This window comes from Nestor notabilis, unplaced genomic scaffold, assembly GCF_000696875.1.
Source record: "Nestor notabilis isolate BGI_N333 unplaced genomic scaffold, ASM69687v1 scaffold32205, whole genome shotgun sequence".
NCBI classification, from domain to species: Eukaryota; Metazoa; Chordata; class Aves; order Psittaciformes; family Psittacidae; genus Nestor; species Nestor notabilis.
Window position 1 is genome coordinate 40,868 of NW_009928440.1, and position 22,550 is coordinate 63,417.

The 22,550-nt window shown below is 37.3% G+C and overlaps 1 protein-coding gene across 1 annotated transcript in view; it reads right to left on the reverse strand.

The window, feature by feature from the left end:
- The window catches only part of LOC104405720 (BRCA1-A complex subunit BRE-like), a gene marked incomplete at its 5' end in the record, with an annotated part of 39,173 nt that overhangs the window by 12,423 nt on the left and 4,200 nt on the right, over window positions 1-22,550 (reverse strand). Inside the window, 2 exons of the mRNA XM_010014499.1 lie at window positions 6,741-6,894; window positions 17,802-17,804. Of these exons, the coding sequence (XP_010012801.1) occupies window positions 6,741-6,894; window positions 17,802-17,804 (157 nt within the window). The remainder of the gene's footprint in view (window positions 1-6,740; window positions 6,895-17,801; window positions 17,805-22,550) is intronic.

Here is a 22,550-nt window from a genome sequence, read left to right on the forward strand (position 1 = left end):
AGTCAACAAAGCTTGTTCTTCACACCACACATTTTCTGTGCAATCCCTTGCCACAGAATTTTGTGATGTTATGATGTGGGTTCAAAAAGCAATCAACTAGGAGGAAAGTTAGGTAGAGCTATCGAACAGAAACATACCAATTCTGGATATAGAAATCCTTGAAGATGGTAGAACATGCCATGAAAATATGACTATATGCTCTCCCATGCTCTTCCGCAGGTATTGGCTACTGCCTATTGACAGTCATGATACAGAGTTAAATGAGTGTTGAGTCTGACCTAGTTATGATCATCCTTCGTATTTAACAGAGCAATTACAAATATTACCCTAAAGACAAGACCATGGAGCCCACCTACTCTTTTTACTTAGTTGTTTATTTTGCAATTGATCAAGCATCAGTATTTATTTGAGCTATTAAATCTCAGCACCTTCTAAAACCACATAATTGTCTCTACCCTTTTCTCTTAACCAAGGGAGGACATTTTTTTTGCATCAGTTCCTAGCTATAACTCCATGCTCTAATATAGATCTAGCAGCTTTGATGAATACATAATGGAATTCTCTAATGAAGCCAAATCAGACAGTTTATCATAGTATTTCTGGATCACCACCTAACTGTGGTTATCTAAGAACCACCTACATGAAATTCCAGCCTTTAATTCCTACAATGCAGTTGTCTTCCAGCAAAGTGCTATTATATTCCACTTATACCAAGCCAACTCTTCCAATCTCTTTTGTGCATTTCTCTTGTCAATATATGAGAGAATCCTGTTTTGCAGAAAGAATATTTACTATATATCGCAATGCACATATGTACAGTTCACACATATACATAACGTCTATATAAAAACACAGAAAAACTAGTTTCCTAACAGATTTATTTCTATGCGCTTCCTATAGCAGCTATACTCCTCGTCTTTAAATAGTTGTTTTCCTTTTCCCGCAGTCAAAGCTTTAATGAGAAGTGACCAGAAACAAATATCCAGGCCCTTCTGTCTTGGCTGAAATCCACATAATGCTTGACAGCACTGAAGATCCCTGGCAGGCACCTGTCAGAAACTAACATACCATAACTTAGGAGTCAGACTTAATTATCCGAGGAGACATTTAAAGAAAAGTACATGAAAAATATGACTCAAGAAGTGCAACTATCATGTGTATGCATGGTATTCTGTAGTGTATGCAGAGGAACAATGTAAAAATGAACTAATATCCCAGGAAAATTCTAATTAAAACCTGTATCTACTTTGCCTATTATATCTGACAATCAAAATAATTTTGTTAAGGTTAGCTGATAAATCAACTGCAGAACATGCTCCCAGGACAAATGCAACCATTTAGTATTTTAACAAAACATCATTTTTTCCATTTGCTTTCTACTTCTCACATAAAATTCTGGTCAGCTGACACGCCCACAGTAAATCAGTTTTGATTTAATGGTCTATAAAATCAAATTAACTTCTTTGAAAGCTTCACACGGCTGGTCATCACATCTCTTCTTGTTATGGCCGTCACAGCGCATTGGCCCTTTTGTGTTCTGAGAAAGAGCCCACCAGCGGCAACAAAATGTCAGCCTTACTTTAGTCAAGGAAATCACTTTTGTTCAGTTTCTGATACACAACTATTGAAAACCAACGAGGTAAACAAGCAACCTAGCTCAGCACCTCAGCCATTAGTTTGTACCTACTGTGCTGCTCCTCTCCAAAAGCATGCTCTGAGCCTTGCAAATGTTCAAACGCACGCACACATGCTTACGGAAGGATGATGTTCCTATGTCTTCTGCTTCTGTTCCCTACTCTCATCCTTCTAAATCTTTTTGTTAAGCTTAAGGTAATGCACACAGAGCCAAAGACAGTCATGACAAAAGCTTTGTGAGTGAATATATGTAAATGCAAACAAGTTAGTTTTTGGAAATGTACTCTTTAAAGATGTCTAATGTGCATGAAAATCACATAATACATGCAAATACAATTTGCTACTTTTATGAATAAGCAGGAAAACTACTGAAATACAAACCAAATAATGACAAATGATTTATTACCTTAATTACACCTATCAAGGAGAGAAGATTATAAAAAAGGTGCAATGTTTACATGTAAACTTTATAGCAAGATTCAAGGTAGTATGGGTGGAGAACAAAGGTTTCATGGAAATAGAGAAACTTGTTACTTTAAGTGAATTTAAAAGGTAGTAATAAATATTCTGCCTAAAATGTGAAAGAATTCTGACTTAATAAAAAAATGTAGGAGTTGAAAAACTGGTTAATGTCAAAATAAAAATAAAAAATCATTAAGGCACTCAAAATTTACTGAATACAAGAGCAAGTGTTTGACATACCACACTATGTTTGTCTAAACAGCAACACAACAATCATTGTTCCCCCCCACTTTATTTTTTTTCAAATATCCTTTTATTGGACAAAAGAAATGCATTTCCTTTCCTTACCAGGGAACATTAAGGCATAAAGCAACAATTTCAGCCAAAAAGCAACTAGTATCTTCACATGATACCCATCTTCCAATTTGATGACACTCAATGAAAAGGTATTGATGAGGCCAAAAATGCTATAGCCCACTGCATCAGCCTAACACTTCCTAATCATAGCATGCTTGTGCTGACCACAAACCATAGCTGCAGCCATGCTGGTGATACACACATAGCTCACACAAGATGTGTCTGCATATAATCTTAAGCTGCACTTGACCTTATGGCAGAGCAACAGCCAATATATAGTTGAGCACTAAGAGCCCTTTTAAGGTTTCACCCTTGCAGAGTCCTGAAGGATATGTAAAAATTAACCCAGCATTCAGCAAACACGGGTGAGTGGCCAGGGACAACACCGTTATCCAGAAACCAGCTTTATCAGCCACCTTGAATAAAAGAATATGAACCCTCAGAACAACTTTTTATTGTGATAACAGTTTTCCATTCTCCTGCTATTTTTAATGACGAGTAGGAGGACTTACGTAGGATAAAAGAGTAAACTGAGTCTTAACTTGCTCTGAGTATAACCCAAGTCTACAGAGCAGCACTGGGTCAGACAGAAATTGGGCATCTAAGAACTGAACTTCATCTGTATAAACAAACAAGCTTTATTTACTGTATTCCTTCATAAAATCCCAGGCTTGGAGTCTGCATGTTCATTAAAGAATCCATTTATGTACGCTTGAATGCTTATTTAAGCAAAAAACAAGAGAGCTTTCCCATGGAAACGACGCAGAGATGTTTTACTTCACACGTACACCACAAACAAGGCTGCTAACTTTCCATAATTCACTGTATTTTCTTAGGCTTGCTATTGTATTTTAGGACCAAATCTTTTGGAAAAGCTGCTTATGCAGGAGGCCACAGATATATAAATAAATTACCTAAGACAGGCGAAGCCTAAGATGAGAACTGAGAGGAAACAGCATCTCAGCAGCTTGTAAGAAAATGTGAATAGTTTTGGTTTCCCTGTTCCTAGCTGTAGGAACAGGTTAAAATTTTGCATTTATCTGAGAAACAAGCAATCCAGAGGCATTTGGAATCACACTATTTAATCAGGACTTGATTTGTCCCTTAGAATTAAATCAAGCCAGAGGGCAATCCCTGGGCTAAGACAATAGAAAGCTTCAGTTACCAGATGCTATCTTTCAGTGAGGAATCTAAGTCACTGGGCCTCAAAGGAGCGAGGTGATTTTAAAAGCTGTTCGAGAGGACACAGAGAAAGAGAAACTCCATTTCATGGACTTTATCAGACAGACATAAATTGGTCCAATTACTCCAGCAAGAACATGAGCAGCTTTTCTCTGTGAATGAAGAAGATCCTCCTAAACGGATACGCTGATTTGAGAATTTGACTCTTAAATCTAGGTCTAAGTGTGAATGCATACCATCGACTTCTGTATGTATGCATTTTAGGGGAGTAATTTTGCTCCTACTTAAAGGTACTACTGATTGTCTCAAGGCTACAGCAAAGGGTGAAGTCCTAACTTCAAAAGAGATGCCTACCTCTGCTGGGGGCGACAAAGATAAGCAAGGATACCAAGACTTTCAAGTTTAGCCCTGAGTTGAAGGAATTAGATGGGCTTACCCAGTTGGGAAAAAAACCCAACAACCCTGGGAGAAGGCTGGGCACAGAATCAAAGTCCCTTTGGCATGAACTTATGACAGCTCTGCCTATGAATAAGCAGGCTGCATTGAGTTGCTGAAAACAGATGCAGGGCTTGCCAAAATTGAGGATGAGGAAATTGCTGACTGGTGCTATTTCAAAGCTGGTGGTGTTTCTACATCCTATAAGCAATGCGGTATACATGCTTCATTCAATATATGACTGGACAGCTAATGAACCCAGTTGGTGCAAAAGCAAGTAAAAGCTATCCTTGAAGGTGTCTTAAGCTAACAGTGAGGAAGATGTAGACTGATCTGACAAGTGTCTCAGAACAACGGCAGAGAATTTGGTCAGATACCAGAATGTCAAGTGGGAGATCCTGTGGCCCTAGAAGAGTAGGGCCAGAAAGATAAACAGAGCTGTTTTGTCTCAAGGGATGCCAAGTACTTGTGAGCCTATTTGGCTAAGGGGGAAAAAGACTACATATAAGCAAAACCTAAAGGACACTATTTAGAAACACAAACAAGTTGTCTCTGATTTATCCAGGGTTAAATTTACTTCAGCTGAGCAGAATTACATTGCTTCTGGAGGCTAAATCATGTATCCTCCTTTTCTGTTTTTATTAGGGATGTTTTGACGTGGTGCTTGAACTAATATATTTAATTAGAATACTTTCGTATATATCTATATATGTTCCCATATACTTGGCTATATATATTCCTACATTCTTGGCCCATAATGTGGCTACAGCAGAAATAGAATGAAAAATTATTTGGATGTGTTGAAATACACTAAACTATTCTAAGAAGCCCTAGCAAATATTTTAGGCAGGCACTGTTTACATAAGGTGCTCAATTGTGTTAAAAATCTTTCTTAAAATACACTAACATGTATCATAACATCATACTTTTCTTGATACAGATTTATTTATGGTGCCTAGTGAGGAATCACTACTTGTTCCTGCAAGCAAAGCGCTTTTAACTAGAGCAGCTTCTCTGTCTCTGCAGCTCAATGATAGTTATTTCAGACACTGCAGCATACTTTCTTCCCCCGCTTCTCATCATCTTTCTCATATTACGTATCCAGTGTAAAACTTAAATGCAAAAGCTCAAACAGAAGAGTGAATAATCTCACAAAATGCACATGTGATAGTAAGTGTACCTATTTAGTGCTTTTTAAAAGGAACTGTTATAATACTTCTAAATTTCAAGTGCAGGGCAGAGAAGTCCATTTATATACACCCACTCAGAAATGAATGCACTTAGCAGACAGCACATAGGTACTTGTTAGCTTTCAGCTGCAGAAGAAGTGCATTTTGTAGTACAGTTATAAAACAAGCCACAGTAATGCATCCAGTTATTTTTTTTTAAACAAAATACTCCTAATATTCTGCTAGAGAAAAGAAATGAGTCCACAAAAGAAAAATCATATTTGATAGAAAAATGGCTCTCCTAGACTGTATGGTAGCAAAACCAAATACTAGGGAAAAAACTCCATTACAGTGCATCAAAATCCAAAATCAAATGTTACTTGATGTTCTCCATAAAATTTAAATGTATAAAATCTGCAAATGCTTCAGTCAATTGTTGTTTGCTTCCATCATTTCCAAATTACAGTCTCTGTCCATGCCATTCATTTGATTTACTCAGCTTGAACAATTTTCATTTGACTCTTATTTACGCATCTTTGCTAATTTAATTTAATCTTCTGATTGTCATTCAAAACACTCATCCCAATACGCCTCATTATTTATGCAGTTTGATGCCTTTACATGCTGAAGAACTGATAACCAGCCTGTTTAAATCTCTTTCTGTTCTAACATTTTTACACTTTGCAAAATTGAAATAGTGCAGCAAGGCTGTTGCACATATTGCTTCATTCAGGTTAAAATCTTACCTAGCATATGCAAGGGGCACCACTGCCCACGGCAGCTTGCCCTTGTGACAGAGCCACTCTGGGGAGGCTGTCCTGTCATCTTTAACTAAAGGAGATGCTCAGACTGAAGTGGTGTCTCCCCTGCCTGAAACAAGGTCTTGCAGAAAAACTGCAGAGGAAGGAGTCAGAGATTCTCTTGTTTCTAGCCAACAGGAAAAGCAGTAAAGAAGGAGACAGTCACACTTTAAGATAACTTTCTCACATTCTAATAGGACTGCCACCTGTGCCAGACTGGTGGTTTGCTCTACCTCCTCCTGTTCTTCTATGTCTTTTTACTACTGCCTAATTCCATACCTTTCAGGTTTTTCTTCCTTGCTTTCTCCATCTCACATGCTTCCCTTCAGGGTCCCCCCCCAACACCCACACAAAACAATGGAGTTACCTTGACTGACTGCTACCATGCAGATTCTTCCTGCTGGAGGCTATCTTGTCTGCTTACCCTGGAAGCTCTTTGGAGCAGAGACTGTCACCACTCTGTGCCCATACAATGCCTAGCAGAAAGAGTCTTCTTTTGATCAGTCGTTTGGCACTAATGTAATATGCATGATTAATAAAGTATATGTCTATACTCATATCTGGGAACGATAGGACTGAGAACAAAAACAGGTTCAGCTTTTGTAACGCTGGAAATGTACAGTTAAATCCACAAAACTTCTACTGGCAGATAACCATGCAACATGTGGAATACTCAGTAGGAAACAGCAATCAGACTTACTTTGCTCTCTTGGCCATTTCGTTGCCATCCCAGCGGGGGCTATAAGGGTAATTCTTCTGGGCCTGGGAGTACAGTTGGCCACTGTTAGTGAAGTGGTAGACGGACTGAAACGTTAGGGTTGGTTGGTCTCGAGGAAAGTAGAGGGGAAGGTCAACTGAAATGCAAAAAGGAAAAGAAAAATACAGTCATAAGAATATACTATTGCATTTTTTCTTTTTTTTTTTTTTTTTTCATTTATATTGGGACCGTAGAATCCCTTTCTGTTGATTTAAAGATCAGAAAAAAGGATTGATGATTAAAATACACTTCTGTATTTCTTATAAGTAATGTTTCCAGTGCATCTCTGTATGGTATACTTCATTTTATGAAAACACTTTTGTAAGTACATAATTAAAAAATGCTTAGCTAGAGTATTTCTATGTTAATCATAATGTTTACACCATGACTATCTTGTTATAGAAAAAATAGCACAGTTATTATCCTTTACAGTGAAATTTTCCTTTTCAAAAATTCACAAAATACATTCTGTTTATGAATTCCATTCAAGAAAGAGATTTCACTTTATCTGCTGTAGCCAATTCATTTTAGTGCTCCCATGGACATCACCATTCTCATTTTACAGCTATCTGAGACCTAAAGCTGTTAAATGATTTGATAAAGGATGTAGAAAGATTCAGTCACATGAGTTGGAACAGATCTCAACTTGCTGTCATCTGCTAGACAAAAAAAAAACCCAACCTACAAAACCAAAACCACACTGCAGTCACTAATACCCAAAATATCTCACTAAAAATAAAAATCAGAACCTTTTAGTTCCCTTTGCTTATCAGTGTCTCATGATCAGCTAGGTCTGGCAGAACAATAGTCTGCAACAGTTAATAATATAGTCAGAAACTGGTTTTTAACCTTTTCATTGCTAGATTTATACCTTAGGTTTTCTTGGTCTACTCTTAATTTCAGCTTCAGAAAACTGTAGTTAAATTGAGTTATGACAACAGACTTCAATTAGTTACGTTAAATGTCTAATCTAACACCAAAATCAACAAGAACATGCATTTCTTTTAAAGGTGTAGACTTCATTTACAAAGCACCTCTGACTGTACTTTCTGTTATCTTTCAAATCCCTGTTCTTTAATTCTGTACAATGAAAGAGCACTGCAATGGAACAGTAACTCCCTGTAAATCCTAAATAATTTATTCCTATCGGTGTAGCAATGAGTCAAATAAATTAATAAGATTATAATTACTTCATATTAGCCTGGGTTCTTGGTATTCTCTCTTTGTCACTTCACAGTCCTTTTTCAAGAGAGGTAAAGACTCCTAAGTTAATAAACGGGTTGTAACAGCTGAAGTAGGAATCAAAGCAGGTGGCAAAATCAGTGCAAACAGAATTTGAAGTGAAAGGAACATTACACAGGACTAAGCCCTTCCTCAGGCACAAGAGGATCTCCCCTCCAGTACACTTGCTAATGTGCTGTATTTTCTACTTCTAAATACTTCACAGAGCAGAGATTCCAGCACTTCCTTTGAAATCTCTGCGCACAGACTGAGATATCCTGAAGACAGGTTTTATTTTTCCAAATACCATGCTATTATCCTGTTAGTTTCTTAATTTTTCAGTTTCTTCTAATCACACCTGAAATACTTGGACGTACATTAGCCATACCACAGCTCCCTTTCTCCTAAATTAACCTCCAAGCTCCATGAGTAAAACCATTTGTAGCCACGAAGTACACAAAACTGAATGTGTTTGAACATTGAGACTCAGCTGTAGTCTCAAAACACAACAAATCACTGTGGACGACAGCGTTTGCTCAGTTCATGACCCAGCGTCTGAGCTACACGTGCTAACTCCCAGAGTTCTGGTGACTCAGCTCACACAAGAGCTTCCAGCAGATATTTAAGCAGTAATGACATGGGCAGAGTTCTGCTAATTTGAGGGCAGATCACTGCTGTAGCAAAGGTTAGATTCAAAGATTGCTCTGTCAAGTTTCTCTTTATAACATGATAATTAAATAACAATCCTGAAAAATATTGGTGTATCAAGGCCATTTATCAGCAAGCTGTCTCCTCCCCTTGCAGATATTATGTGCGTGCTGCAGCCTGTGAAGGACTTCATCATGGAAAAGACTTTGAAGCAAGAAGACAGGCTCTCCATTTTAATGTTATAAATATACTTCCACAGCTCTGAGTGCTTAAATTCTGTTCCTCTAGTGCATCTTCTTCCTTAAGTACCAGCTCCTTAACAGAAAACTACTCTGTATACTTGTGTATTCTATCACTGTGTGAAAGTAATAACAAACCTTAGCAAGACACTTGAGTAATAGTTTAGTCCTTACACTTAACTTTTTACTTGAGATTTCCTAACTTTCATTAAGTTTCATTTGAAAACCTCTGTATACATAACAGGGGCAAGAAGTAGCAGTTTTCTTCCTGTTACCTAAAGCTAAAGGTTTGCACTTAGGAGAAAGTATCTAGCACTAGAAACACTGTTTAAATGGATAATCAAGAGATTGCTTTCACTACAGAGATGCTTCCATTTGTTACAAGAAGCCTTTCTTTCATAAAGATATTCTTTCAACAAAGGTACCACCAAAATATAACAGAAAACATTTTTTTCTTCTATTAACCAAAACCTGCATAGGAATTTTCAGGAATTACTTACAATATAAACTGTTAAATCAGATAGTCAGATTTATCACTGTGCATCCCAAATCTGGCCAACAGCAGTATCATCCTGAACTGCCCCACTCCCATTTTTCTAACCCAAGCATTTCCTTAATACAAGGTGTGAAATGAGTCCAGACCAAGTAAAAAAACCTGTCCCTAATTCTGGAACACAACCACACCTAAAAGACCCAGTAAACAGGAAATAGCCTTGAGTTGTAAAGTGTTATACATATCTCAAGGTAGCCAGCTATTATTTCAGCAGTAGGAAGGGAAGGCAAGAACTCACTTCCGTCGCAGTGGGTGCCCATCCATTGACACTGCAAGTGCACAGAATGCCTGGATTTGGGGTGAAGCATTTTACTGTACATGAAAAATAAACAAATACCACTGGTAGTGAACACCAGCAAGGTGATAAAAGGTCAAATTCTGCTCATAGTCACGCAGGCTGATAAAGGAAATGTTTCTTTTTACTTGGTCGTATAGGCAATCTGACTCTCAATCTGTGCACTAATACAAAACCAGATCTGCCTTCATGAGATACATAAGGTAGCAAAGGAAGTGTTATCATAATTACATCCCAGGCAACATTTACACTTTGTCATGAAAAATGTATCACAGTTAAAAACAATGCACTGCTTTTATAAACCAGCACCTGAGCTAGGCAAACTATAAAAACCTGCTTTGGTTTGGCATGCTAGTTACCTAAGAACTAAAAAAAAATGTATTCATGTTGAATACAAGTACTATTTCCAAATAACAGCTGACTCATAAAGTACCCTGGTGATATGTCTACAGAAAATAAGCAGATGACTCATGTCTGTAAATTCCTGAAAGTACCAATAGACCCCTTGCTTAGTCATCTTTTGCTTGGATGCTGGGTTCACGAGCTCTGTAAACTATAATGAGGGATCTAGCTTTTAGTAGGACTCTCTCTCCTTTTTTTCCTCTCTTTAAAACAGTGCAAATTATCTCCCTAAAAATAACTTCATCTACGTAAGTGAGTCACTTCAACTCGCAGGCTTATACAAGTCATGCAGTTAAGAAGTAATATTTGGTTATGAAGGTAAAAATCTTGCTGTCAAACTCAGATTTAAAATGAAAATTATGTCAGAGGAAGTCCCATTTACCCCTTCTCTCACAGAAATAGAAACATTTCCTTTGGAAAATTTAAACAATTAGCTCATTCAGGAAAGAAAAGCTTTCCAATTTAGTTCCATGCTCAAAGTAATTTAATCCTGATGATTTCTTACTTTGGCTTTTCTAAGCATCACACTGTTAACATAAGAGGAGCTCAAAGAAACGCACTGGAGAAAGAAGCCAATACCATAGTAAAATACTGCTTTCTCTTATGTCACAATTTACAAATCATTTTTTAAAAGTCAAGTTTTAGAAAGCCATAATGTGGGGAAAATCACATCTTTATAAAAGCTCTACATGAGCAAAACTTAGAGGGCTGCTTTGGGTAATTAAGCACTGAGTAAATTCTTTGGTGATTGAACCCTAATTTTCCCACACAGTTCATAAGAAAGCAAGAGAAAAAGGACTTGCTTGTTGAGAATGAGTCATGTTGTAAAGAAACTTAATTACAGTTTATAAATAGTTGAAGTTGCTCTCTTTTTGAAACGTAAGAAACTATTGAGAAGTAACACACAAATTTGCTTCTTTTGACTTAGCATTTAATGCATGCATATATTCAAAACACAGTTATCTTAAAGCCAAAATCCTGATTCATTAATAAATAAAAATCTGTGCAATGCAACAGTAAGGTTGAATTGTTCATTTTCTTAAAGAACAACCATCTGAGATCTGGAACAGGTTACCTTGTTTGTTAAGCTTATGTCAACAACTACAGAGTTGATTTTGACAGTCTTACTAACTTCAAAATAATATCTTTAGCATCTAGTTTTATAGCTTTTTAAACAGGGTATGAAATGTGGAAGGGATAAAAGCAAAAACATGCAAAAGCATACACCAGTGCTGCTACAGGATTCCTGAAGGAAAAATGCTCAGAAGAAAAAGGCAGGGTCACCACAGTGCTCCCCTCCCTGCCTTTAAGTACTGGAGAGAAGAGAAAACAAACCCATGCTTGAAATGCATGCTGACCATACAAATATTTCAATGTACTTAGATGGTAATATTTAGAAAATTTTCCATATACTGTTCTCTTGTTCTAAAGAAAAGGTTTATTTATCCTTTGGATGGCACTGGGTAAATCTGGATACTTGTTTTTACAGAAGTCAACATTTACTCACTGAATGTTACGCACCATTTTAATGCTTGGATGATACTATACTGGTTATCTTATTAACCTTCTGGATGCTTGAATCTGCTGCCGTTTACTGCACCTATCATTTCTTTTGCAGTCATGAACACTGGCTGACCTGGCTATTTTACTGGTGACATTTCTCCTTCTACAAGTTTTCATGGCCTGCATAACCTTAATTCAATCTCTGCTTGCTATACGGAGCAGCCTTCAAACACAAGGTAACACAGGAAGTATTCTTTCCAATTCAGTGGCCAGGCTGGACAGAGCTGGCCAAAGGAGACACTGTTCTGGTTTGCTCCACCTGACAGACTCTACCCTTCTGCATTTATTTAATGCACAACACCAAAGCCTTGCTCTAGTTAAATATGCATTAATTTCTGCATGAGGTTTTCAATGAGATTATTCTAATCATCATAAGAGATGATGATAAATACAATATATTAAAATTTTTTAAAATATTATTAGAGTTTAAAAATTGTTTCACAGCATCCTCATGAGTTGAATGGCTATTGAGGGATTCCAGACCAGGAACAACAGAACAAGGAAAGGGCAATCAGCCTGTGTACTGATGCCTGCAGGACCCAATTCTTCTGAGATTTAATAGTAGACAATCCTTTACATAGCCAAAACACAACTCCTTCTACTCCTTCCCACTCCTTACTTATCATCCAACTTTGGCCAGGATTGCCTCTGCATTCAAGTACTTCTGATGAAGCAACTAACGGAAACAGGAAACACATATTCCAGACTTCAGAACTGTTTCTTATTAGTATACATCCATCAACTTTTTCCTTCTTCTTTTTTTGATACACTGAATTCACATTCTCTCTGCTTTACTTGCAACTGAGCTCACAGTACGGGGAGAAACAACTTGTGGATTTGAATGCACTGCCTCAAACTGAAAAGTTCCTTGAACTCAGGGCTCTCCAGTTTTCAGGATGTGTTCATGTGGATAAGACTCATGTGAATTTACAATGCAACTTGGTGGTAACGCAGATAATATATTATATATAACGCTCCTTACACATCTATCAAGCTCTGTTTCAAAAAGTCTAGATTTTCTGACATGATTTCTCGTGTGGGAAAGCCGTTCCAGACAGTCTGTACGATGGGTGAAAACTCTTCACCTATCTTCAAGGAAAACCAGAAATCTTCAGTTTTTACACAGAAATTCCAGTACAGAAGGCCTTTCAGGAACCACATTCATCACTGTACCTACTGAGAAACCTGAACAGATTCAGCCACAAGTACGTTGGGGACTGTAGTGGCTAGTACAAATCTCTGCAGGCTATTTTGCCTAGTGAATTCTTACTCAACTCTCATGTGCTAAAGGCCTTTGCCCTACATTCTACTGGCAAAAATTGAAAGGGTGAATTTGGCTTAAAACACAGAATTACTAAATGCCTCAGCTATCCTGCTTTGGTCCGTGATGATGTAGTCTTGCAAGAATGAGAGAGCAAGGATGACAAATAACATATCAATGGCATTACTGTGGGACTTTAGGTTAACAGAGCATAGTCACAGGAATAGGAATTTGTTAAATATTATTACGGCTAACAACCCTTCTGGAGAAAAACAGGTTCTCTGCAGGAAGATACTATTTTGAAATCAACATTTCAAAATTTCAAATCTGAAATGAAAAGCTGTTTATGGAATTTTAGCTGAGGCACTTTGGGTGTGTTGGTAATCACAGCTGGTTTTGAAATAATTAAGTCTGCCCTTGCTACAGGAAATACCCACCCCATTGGCAAAGTTAACACTTGTAAAGTAACGAGTAAGATGATTTATATACAAAATACTTCCAAATACAGTAAAGTAGTTCTTCCATATGTTCAGGTGGAACTTCCTGTGTTTTAATCTTCTCTTTTCTAGGCTGAACAGGCCGCAGCTTCCTCAGCCTTTCTTCATATGAGAGATTCTCCAGACCCTTAACCATTCTAGCAGCCCTTCACCGACTTGCTCCAAGAGCTCCGTGTCTCTCTTGTACTGGGGAGCCCAGTCCTCCAAGTGAGGCCTCACCAGGATCAAATAGAGAGGGAGGATCACCTCTCTTGACCTGCTGGCAATGCTCCTAATGCAGCCCAGGATACCATTGGCCTTCTTGGCCAGAAGGGCATACTGCTGGCTCATGGGCAACTTGATGTCCATCAAGAAGCCCAGGTCCCTCTCTGCAGAGCCCATTACTATTTCTGAAGAATGGAAACAATTAGTTACTCCAACACATTACAGGGAGTAGATTTGCTTACTTGTGGATTTCAATGAGACTAGAATAAATTTATGACTTAGGGTTGTTTTATTTTATCTTTAATATAAAGTATATAAGGAAGAGGACTGCATGACAATGCTGTATCTACTTGTGGTTCTTATTCCACTGATAATAGCAACTACAATATAGTCTAGGCACTCATGGCAACTAGATTGATGATTACTATTGTTTTAATTTTCTTTTAACATAGGCAGATGATACTGTTGTAAAAATATCCCGTGCTCCCATGTCTTTATCATAACCTGCATTTTTCTTTTTAAGTACCTCACCCTTCACATAAAATGGCATTTTAAAAAATGTGCCAAAAAATAGTTTAAATTCCTTAAGTTACAGTCATGTGCTACAGACAGAGTATCTAATTCTTTGTTTAGTCTTGAAGAGGAACTAATAACAGATCAAATCAAGATATTCTCCAAGCAGTTTCCAGCTATGCAGTCAAAGATCATGAAAAAATGATGTAACTTAACCCCAAAACTGCTTTATAATGTCTTCTTGGTTTGGGGTGTCATCAACCATCTCAACTACATCGTGCTTTTTCGGACTTTCACAGCAAGACTGGACTACCCCCTAAAAATATCCCATGGAATCTCTCATAATCCTACATCGAGCCCAAAGAAATGGTATAATGGCCTCACAGCTCCTTCCCTTCTCCACTTTCTGTAACCAGGTTTTTTTTAATTGAGAGAAAGGCTTTTTATTTTTACCTTACGAGCTACAGCTACTGACATCTATTTTGCTTTATTTTTACTTCAGATTCTCAAAGATCTTCATCCCTTCCCCTTTCCGTTTTTATTTCCTTTTATTGTTTCTGCTGTAACAGTTTCTATAGTAACTTCTCTAAGCGCTGATGACATTGATGCTACTAAAAGCTGTCTCTTATCCATCTCAATTGCTTAAAGCTTACACTTTAAACACAGTTGCAGTTGTTACAGGCATAAAAAGCAAGCCGTGCCTTTTGTTGTCACAGGTTGGTCAACATCACATACAACTGGTGAAGAAAAGGCAAAAACCTGTCCTCTGCTTTCTCAGTAGAGACACAGTTCTAAACACTAGGAAATTTTACATTACTTTCCAGCAGGACAGGAAGAATTCTAAAGCATGTTTTTACCCAAAAAGCAGCTGTGCAAAAACATTAGCTTCTCTGACACTTTATTAAGCTTATGAGGATTGCAAATAAATTCTTTTTCCCGTTTTGAGTGCTGCCTGGGATTTGAACGTAGATTGATTTATTTCATTGTCATCTGTGATCAGCATGACATTGTCCTGCAGGTCCAGAGGACCCTTTGCTAACACATATGCTATCCCGTTCTTTCAAGCTCTGCTCCATGCGAGCTTATGGTTTTCAAATCACAACAGTGTAATCCTGTCTGATCCAACTAGACAGCTATGCCACTCCAGATATTTTTAAAGCTAAATGGAAATCTATTTACTGCAATATAGGCCCATTGCTTCTTCCCACTCCTGAATAATGCAATTTATCACTTCTACTCTTGAAGCCACCTTTCACAGATCTAAAGGCTTAGTCTTCTATCACCTTTTCATGACCTAAAGAATCATGAATGTATTCTTCTAAGCTGCTCTTTCTAGACTACTTGCCAGTTTTTAGTGCTCTCTTGTGAATATTCCATTCGAAGATGAAGCAAGACAAATAACAGGATCACAACCCTAAGCTTCAGGAACAAAGTGTGATCTGTTCAGGGATCTTGCTCCTCCCATAGAAGAACCCTATGGGATAATGATCCTGGAGAGAAGAGGGGTCCATGATTACCTCCTCCAAGCTCAAGAATGGTCTATCTTAATGAGCAGAAAGTCAAGCAATAGTAGCAGGAAGCCTACATGGATGAACAAGGAGCTCCTGACAAAATCCAAGTATAAAAAGGAAGCACAAGAGAAGCGGAGACTCTCTGAGCATGCAAAGACCAGGTTGGGAATGTCAGAGCTCACCTGAAATGAACCTTGCAAGAGGTGTGAAGGACAAGGTGGGCTGCTACAGCAGCACCAACAGCAAAAGGGAGACTGGGGAAAATGTGGGACTGCTGCTGAATGGGGCAGGGGAACTGGTAACAAAGGAAACGGAAAAGCAGTTTAAGCACCCCCTCCTTCCATCATTGCAACATTTAAGTATCTTTGTAACCAGTTCTACCTCTAAACCAAGCTGTATTTCTTATTATTAAAAAATAAACCATATTTACCTATTTCATAAAAGGCATGCAGCAGTCGCATTTGTGTGCCATTGCTGTGTTACATATGGATTCTTAGGAAAAGTTTACTTTGGTGACAAAGTGATTGTCATTCGGTAGAAGAAGGAGATAAGGAAGAAGGATACAGAAAATCTCTTGATAAAGCTCTTGTTTCTAGAAATTCCTGTGGTGTTCTGTATCATCCTGTTTTTTAATGAAAGCAGTGCCTTGTACTGAACTCAGCACTGATCCATGGGAAACCCATGCTCATAATCTCCTTTCCAGACTGAAAACAAAATATTTGCTTTCTACTTGCTACTATGAGCAATTTTCAACTTGCTGTATCTCACACCTTTAACTTAGTTCTCACCTTAGAGAAAAACTGTTAATGCCATGTCAGACAACATCAAAATGTGTAGACACCAGACACAGAGTAAGAAGAAAAAGCACCACAATCTGTACTCATGTTCCAACTCTGTCAATGACATCCTGCGACCCTATTACTTTTTTCAAAAACTGAGTGGATAAAATAGGACTTGATCATTTCCCTATCTCAGTGCATCTTTTCTGAGAATTTATTAGTTATCTGTCATATACTTGGGCACACAGTAGTGGTCTAGATATATCTATTAGACAAGAAAAAGCAACAAGTTCACTTTTCTGAAATAAGAAGTTATTACTAAACCTTTCAGTCTATTTGTTAAAGCGATCATAGTTCCTGGAAGAACACCAATTAATGTCTACAGCACTGTACTACAGTTTTAAAAGAATGGCAAATATATGTGTTTCTCAGAAATTAAAAAGTTAAAATCCACAGCAAAGTGACCCTTCAAAATAGTTTGCCAGTCCACCCACGTCAGGCCATCATAAAATCCTTGTGAAACCTAATTCCCATCACAACAGTTGTTTCCTGTTTATTGCTGTTCATACCAAGTTTTATGAATCTTCTGATGTCCATTCTCCCTTTTTGAGCAGAATTATGAATACAAACCTAAAACTAGTTTATATTGAGTGACATGGCTACAAAATGAACACACAGAAACAGAGGAAAAGAAAACCTCCATTTTCAGGCTCACTTGCATTCATTATGAATACCTAAATAAGGAAAATCTCATTCAGCTCATGCACACATAAATACCCATGATGGATTCAAAGAATATATATTGTTTAATATACACTTATTGACAAAACTATCAGCTTTCAATACAAATTTCAAGCTAAATCTAGTTGGCAGTGTTCCTTAGAAATAAAGGAGAGAAATATGAAACAAAGAAAAATGATCAGCAAAAGGCTAATTTATTTTCCAAATGCTGCTGTTCAGTCCTAGGATTAGCCCCTGTCTATGCCTGGTTAAGTGCTGAACTGTATGCCTATGACTCAATCTACTTTTCCATCACACTGCCTGATCCACAGCACTGAAACATGTCTGCAGCTTTCATTGACTTCAGTTAAACGATACACACCTCACTACACAGAAATGTCAGAGAATGCCTTGTTCTGTGGTGATTAAAACAATGTACAAGGTACTGAAGAGACCCCCTCTGCTCAGGGTATATGCTGCTGTAGGAACAATGACATGCGCTCAGGAACTTTCAAGATCATATTCAAAGAAACACATGGTACCAACTAAAACTACTGGGAGAGTCAGACGAAAACACTACTTCATGATAGACACTTACCTGCTTACTAAACAATCAAAAAAATAACTCCCAAGCATAAGATCCAAATGGTTTTTTACTTCAGCCAGCCAATTTTACATCACTGGGGCTTTATTAATCTCTAGTTACTCGATTAATAGCAACATGACACCTTTATACAATCTTTGCAGACTTTTTTGATCAGCATGGAACTTCTCATACTAGACTCCTGAAACATTATTTTATGCTCGACATTTCTGCTGAACTACCCTGCTTTCCTGACACTACCAGACATCGCTCCATTCTCCTGTACCTTGTTACTCACACTGTCATGAGTTCTCTTTTTCCTTCTCCCTCATAAAATCAAAAATTCCCATTTTCATTTAAGGAACAATGAGAAGAATAAAATAAAAGCACTGTGTAAGGAAGCCAAAACACCTCATTAGATAAAAGCTCACCCAAGCAATCTAATATAAATATTCCACTCAACAACTGTCCCTTTTTTAGGAAACAACTTGGGCAGACAGCAGGTTTTTTTCCATACCTTTTGTTGAAGAGACTTCTCTTTCATAATCAGACTACCTTCCCTGAAGCAGGGAATGCAATCTTAATTTCCTCCAAAGATTTTTTTTTCCCCTGGAACTTTCAGTGTTAATTGTGATCACTGCCAGACACTGATATTGATGAAGATGAGAAACTTTTGAAGATTAACTTCTTTTCAGCTTCCAAAAGGTTTGTGACTAAGTCTTACATGACAGAAAACTGGAAAATATACATCTCTCAAGCTACCAACCCCACTCAAATGGTTATTCATACTCCAGTAGTGCACAGGAACCACTGAACATACCCCAACTGCATTAAATACCATATCAAAACAACAAACATTAGCTACTTCTCATGTTTACATTTAACAAAATCTATAGCTCCTACCTAACAGAGGGCTCTATGGCCAAACCTACAGGCAGATAAAAGGCTTACTGAAATATTTACAGGAATAACACGAAACAGTCTCAATGTTCCAGGTTCCAAATTGCTTGGATAATAAAAATATTTAAGAAATAATTTGTTTATCTCAGTGTGTGTGGAATTAGCAAGATAGGCATGTGACTTTTCAAGTAGGAATCTGCAGAAGCAATCTAAAAAAGAACAATAAATACAATCTTAGATGAAGAAAATACTTTTGCCTTCTCACATAAGTTCTCCTAATGCCAAACAGCAAACACTAAGCAGTCAGACTCCTGTTCATCTAGGAAAAAAAATCTATTTAAGACTTGAACAAACCTTCTTGCTAGCTATTTACAAGGTCTAACCTGTTTATTTAAACAGCTGGTGGAGGAATAGGTGACAGGGTCGACTAATGCTCATCAGCTCTGTTCTGTTGACTCTCCAGAGCTGGGGCAATCTCCTTTAAAGGAAAGGTAACATCTTAAACTATACCTACATTCTAAGGATTATTGTTGCTCTACTGAATGATTGAAACAATATCCAAAGCCTAATGAGATATTTCTGCTTGGAGAGAGAACTGGTAGAGTGAATTAATTCCTCAATGCACTTTTGTTTATTTACAGTGAGCAGGCAAATGTTCCTCTTACCCTGAACACTGCTAGAATAAACTGCACTTTCTTTTCATAGCAGTGTAAACTTGTCTTCCCAGCTTCTAATGCTCTTTCTCCAAAATGTCCTATTTTCCCCCTTCCCCCCTTCTTCCAAACCCCATCTGATAATCATGGCTACCAAAAATTCTTTGTTTGTGTCTTTATTTTCCAAGCTGCTTTCTGAGGCTGTGGACAGATTTGCTAATCCAGATCCAAAACAGGTTTATGTGAACGAACTCCCATTGTTTAGATCAGGCCATCAATTCAAATGATGTAAGCTGAGTGCAGTGGCACAAATTGCTCTGCTGACAAACGTGTGCAGATAGCAGTATCCGAACAGGAATGCATCAGAAGCTGGCATTTATGACTTCCATCAAAAAGCCCTGAATCCAGAAGTGGTTGTCTGCCCAAAGCCTGATACTCATCGGTATAACCTTCTTTTACTCAAATAATCCTCTAGGCTCCTTGCTTGCTTCTCTCTCCTTTGTAAAAATACACCTTCTTGCTGACATATTGCCTATTTCCGATCTATTCTCTGACAAAGGTAACCACATAACCACACAGGCAGGTAAGAGGATGGACAAAAGCTATTTCAGTTGGCACTTCCATAGACAGAAAGATCAATAATTAAACTTCAGTTTTTACATGACCAGCACTTTGGACCTTGTGGGTCACCAGTATTATGCAACAAGGAACCTGAAATCTCTTACAGTTAGCCAAGGTCAATGGCGGCAAGTGTAACCATCAACCTCACCCAAGTCAGAGATCCTCCAGAAACTTATGATACAAAGGCTGGCAGCTTCCAACATTCTCTATCCCTCGAAATACTGTTTAATGAAACAAAACCTTTTTAGTTCAGTATCTGTCCTTTTCAAGATATTTTAAGCAAGTAACCACTAATGCAAGCAGTGTTTCACTTGCTACTGCAACTGGCCCAACTTCCGTCAATCTCCTTTGTGCTGATAACCTAAAAATCTCGTAAGATAACAAACAATCTTTGAAAAGGCTATACACAGGTTGCTTTGGAGTCCTACTCTTGTGTCCATACCAGTAAGGCTACTTAATCCCTAATTATGCATAGTTAATGTAACTTGTATCAATATCAAAAGCAGTAAGCCTGATTAATGATTTCCTCTTCTATATGGAAGCATGAACTTCTCTGAATGTTTATTTCTTCTGTTGTATATTTGAAAGTGCCTGATTAATTCTTAAAACTAAACCACTAAAGCAAGAGTTCCTTTGACTGCTCTTTGATCTAATGTAACAACTTCAGCAAGTACATTAATCTAATGATTAAGTTTGCAATTAGGTAGCTCTTCTGTTTTTTAACATAGAGTGGGTAGACTTAGGTCTTCATTCTGTAACTACAGCACACATCAGTTCTTTCTAACAAGGGAAATTGTTATGAGGTTATGGGGCTTTCGCAATCCAGAACTACTTTGCTGTTTCTCTCCTCTTATTTTTAACTCAGTAGACTCAACAAAACTACTCTGAATAATTTCACTTTACTTCTAAAGTGTTTTACTTCCTAGTTTCCAAACAAGTTTGTAACTTTGCATGCAAACAGTCACCAAAAAAAGTTATTTTTGAAGTCTCTGAATGCATCTGTTAAAGGAAATACAACTCCTGTTAGGGTTTAGATATCTCACAATCTCAATTAAACCTAAAATCTTAACCAGAATTAAGATGCCAGTAAAATTTGCTATGGTTCCTTTCAGTTGATCTGCCACAGTGCTTGCTGTATACTGATCTATTTATTCTACTCTCAATACTTTCTTTACATTCTATAGTAAATACATAAAGTAGAAGTTTTCAACTTATGGCTATCTCTCCCAGACATTTTATTAGATGCTTGCTAAATATTCACCATAATATACATAGTTATGTCAGTGGTTTAGAGATGAAAGCCTACATTACTTCACTCAGGAAATGAAGTGCAGGTTTCGGTCCCTTCCTTGCAATATCCTTCAGTGCATGAACATAAATGTTTTTGCAGTGGGTTGTTCAACAAGCGGGTGATGCAATGGCTTACATAGCTAAGCCAATGTATGATTTCTAAGGCCACAGGGTTAATACATAGTGATAACAATTTAGTTATAATTGTAGCTTTCATGCCAGTTAAATTGGATACTCTGAATATTACACAGTTAAAACCTACTCTGTTATTTAACAGAAATTTGAATTTTGATTCCCCTGAAATGTAACTGATTCAACATCTACTAAGTTATATTATCCCATAGCAAAATATCAAATCCATGGGAATTTTAACACTGATAAAATTAAACCAAACACATTGGGGAGTAAGAAAGGTAGGAAATCTTTAAGAAGTTTGTACATAAAAAAGCATCATCTCATAGAAGACAATCACTCAGTGACCAACTCTCATTTCAGTTGAAGTGTAAGTAAAGATGTAATAAGCACAATTTTTCAGAAAGTGTCAGGTTTATTTCTTTTTCCCCCACAACGGAAATCATACTAACGTGATGGAAGTTTTTTAATTTCAGGATTGAGTTTTCTAGACCTCTTAAGGTTATTATTGTCTGGAAATCTTAGGTGATAAAACCAAAAGGATCAGTGAGACCATTTTTCATGACCTCCAATACAACACAAGAAGGAGGACTTCTCTGAACAATGGCAATCCTCACTTCTTCCTTTGAAAACTCGGGGATAAATTTCTATGATGTCATTAAGACATCATAGTTTACCACATGAAAAGCTAGCCCACAATCAAAAATTATGTAATCTGAAATATTCCAATGCTAGAGTGTTAACAAACACTAACGTTGCAGCTGCATAGATTGCACTGTAATTATTTTTAACAGAGATGAGAAGTGTTAACAATCAAAAATAAAGAATAGAATGAACGAATTTCCCCAGACCAAAATATCTTTGATAGCTGTGAATTTCACCTTAACATAGGAAAAATAATAATTGCTATTTAATGTAACATATATAAGGCAGTAACAAAACCACATGTACTAATTTTTACATGAATTAATTCTTATATATTTATTTAATTAAGAATGTCTTTTTAAAGCAATATAATCTTGATTTAAAAACTTCAAATGACGTGAAATCTAGCTACATACTGTAGCAAAGTGTTAGACAGTCTGGCCTACACAGTCTCAGTCTAGGAATAACTTTGGGCTCGTAACGACAGTGTAGTGTTATTTCTCATTTAATAGATTTTTCCCTA